Source organism: Etheostoma cragini, chromosome 8, assembly GCF_013103735.1.
Source record: "Etheostoma cragini isolate CJK2018 chromosome 8, CSU_Ecrag_1.0, whole genome shotgun sequence".
Lineage (NCBI taxonomy): Eukaryota > Metazoa > Chordata > Actinopteri > Perciformes > Percidae > Etheostoma > Etheostoma cragini.
In genome coordinates, this window is record NC_048414.1 from 29,085,679 (window position 1) to 29,087,183 (window position 1,505).

Below are 1,505 nucleotides of genomic sequence, written 5' to 3' on the forward strand. Positions count from 1 at the left end.
TGTGTGTCCTGTATACTATCTGTGTGTGTCCTGTATACATTCTGTGTATGTCCTGTATACTATCTGTGTGTGTCCTGTATACATTCTGTGTGTGTAGTAAGCAGGAAATGGTGTGAGATGTAACTTTCATCTCGACCTGTCGGGGAGGATGCCGTGTTTCCGCGGGAAATGAAGGTAAGCTGTCTATGTCGTTGGAGAAGGTCAGGCCGAGTTGCTTTTCGATTTCTGGCAAATTAAAGTTGATAGCGTTCGCAGCAAATGTAACACAAAACATAGAAATCCCACAATATCAGTTCTAAATAAGTCGAAGCAGTTATTTAATTCGGCCTACATGCTTCTTACCAAGCAACAATAAAACCAGATAAACGCCAACTTTATTATGTGATGTTACGAGGCACCGCCGCCCACCTCTGTGTATCCGTGCTAACAATGTTGCTGGAATAACTGAGCCACCAAAACTAAAGGATGTTTTTTAATTCAAGATATGGCATATTAATGGATAGTTTGCAAGCCGAATTTAGCGAAGGGGACTTGGCGCTCAGATAACGTTTGACATGGTGTCTTATGAGATGTGTACCTCTGTAGATCAGCGATACAACGTTTAACTGCTAATTTACTCAAACTACTTGGTTACAATTCCGAGTTCTATGTTTTCATGAAGATGGAGCTCATGTTAACTGTCGACTGCTTTGCTCCCATAGACACTGTCTCAAGAATGATATTGGTTACACATCATATGCAAAATGATAGATTAGAAGAAATGTTAATCCCCAACTCTCTGTATCCCAGATAAATAAATATTGTTTGGTTTTCCCTTTCACAAAATGTATTTATAGCTTAATGATCATATACATTTGAACTTTTGCTGAATGCCTAAAAAGCATGGTGAAAGAAAAAGATAATGATGGGAATTTCCACATTTTGGAATTGGCTTTCTCATTCTATGTGTTTAAGTAGTACTCTATCCTGCCATTGCAACACATATTTGGAATAGATAATGTACCTGAGATAGAGTGAAAGAAACCAAACATTGAAGTTTCATATGTTTTATTACAATTTTTTTTTCTCTCTAAGATATAAGAGGTGACAGCAACATTAATATGTAAGATCTGGTAAGACATGATAAGGATATGTTATCCCACAACAAAGTGTATGACAAAGCCATTTGTGTTTTTCCTGAAGTGAATTCAACCATCCAAATGTCCAAACGTACCCCTGCTGTGGAGGAGCCCCCTGACTCAGAGAGGGCTGCTGTGAGGAACAGGTTTTCCTCCGCCTGCTCCTCTTCCTGGGCCGAAGGAGACAGCGCAGGCCTCTATGACAGCGTTCCCACGTCTGCTGCTGATCCAACCGGTGAACGAGAACATGCCTACGCAGCTCTGCTCTGGTAAGATGATTCTCCTGCCTCCATCACTGCCTTCATCACTGCCTGCAGTGGCAAACTCAAGACTTATATAAAAGAGACTTCAGATACAGAATTAGGGGACCACTAAGGTCTATATAAA

At 40.5% G+C, this 1,505-nt stretch overlaps 1 protein-coding gene across 1 annotated transcript in view; it reads left to right on the top strand.

Moving 5' to 3' along the window:
* Nucleotides 1-1,505, top strand: part of LOC117949528 (diacylglycerol O-acyltransferase 1-like) — an 8,388-nt gene continuing 6,883 nt past the window's right edge. Inside the window, exons 1-2 of the mRNA XM_034879839.1 lie at nucleotides 1-174; nucleotides 1,183-1,387. Of these exons, the coding sequence (XP_034735730.1) occupies nucleotides 1,200-1,387 (188 nt within the window). The 5' untranslated portion in view covers nucleotides 1-174; nucleotides 1,183-1,199. The remainder of the gene's footprint in view (nucleotides 175-1,182; nucleotides 1,388-1,505) is intronic.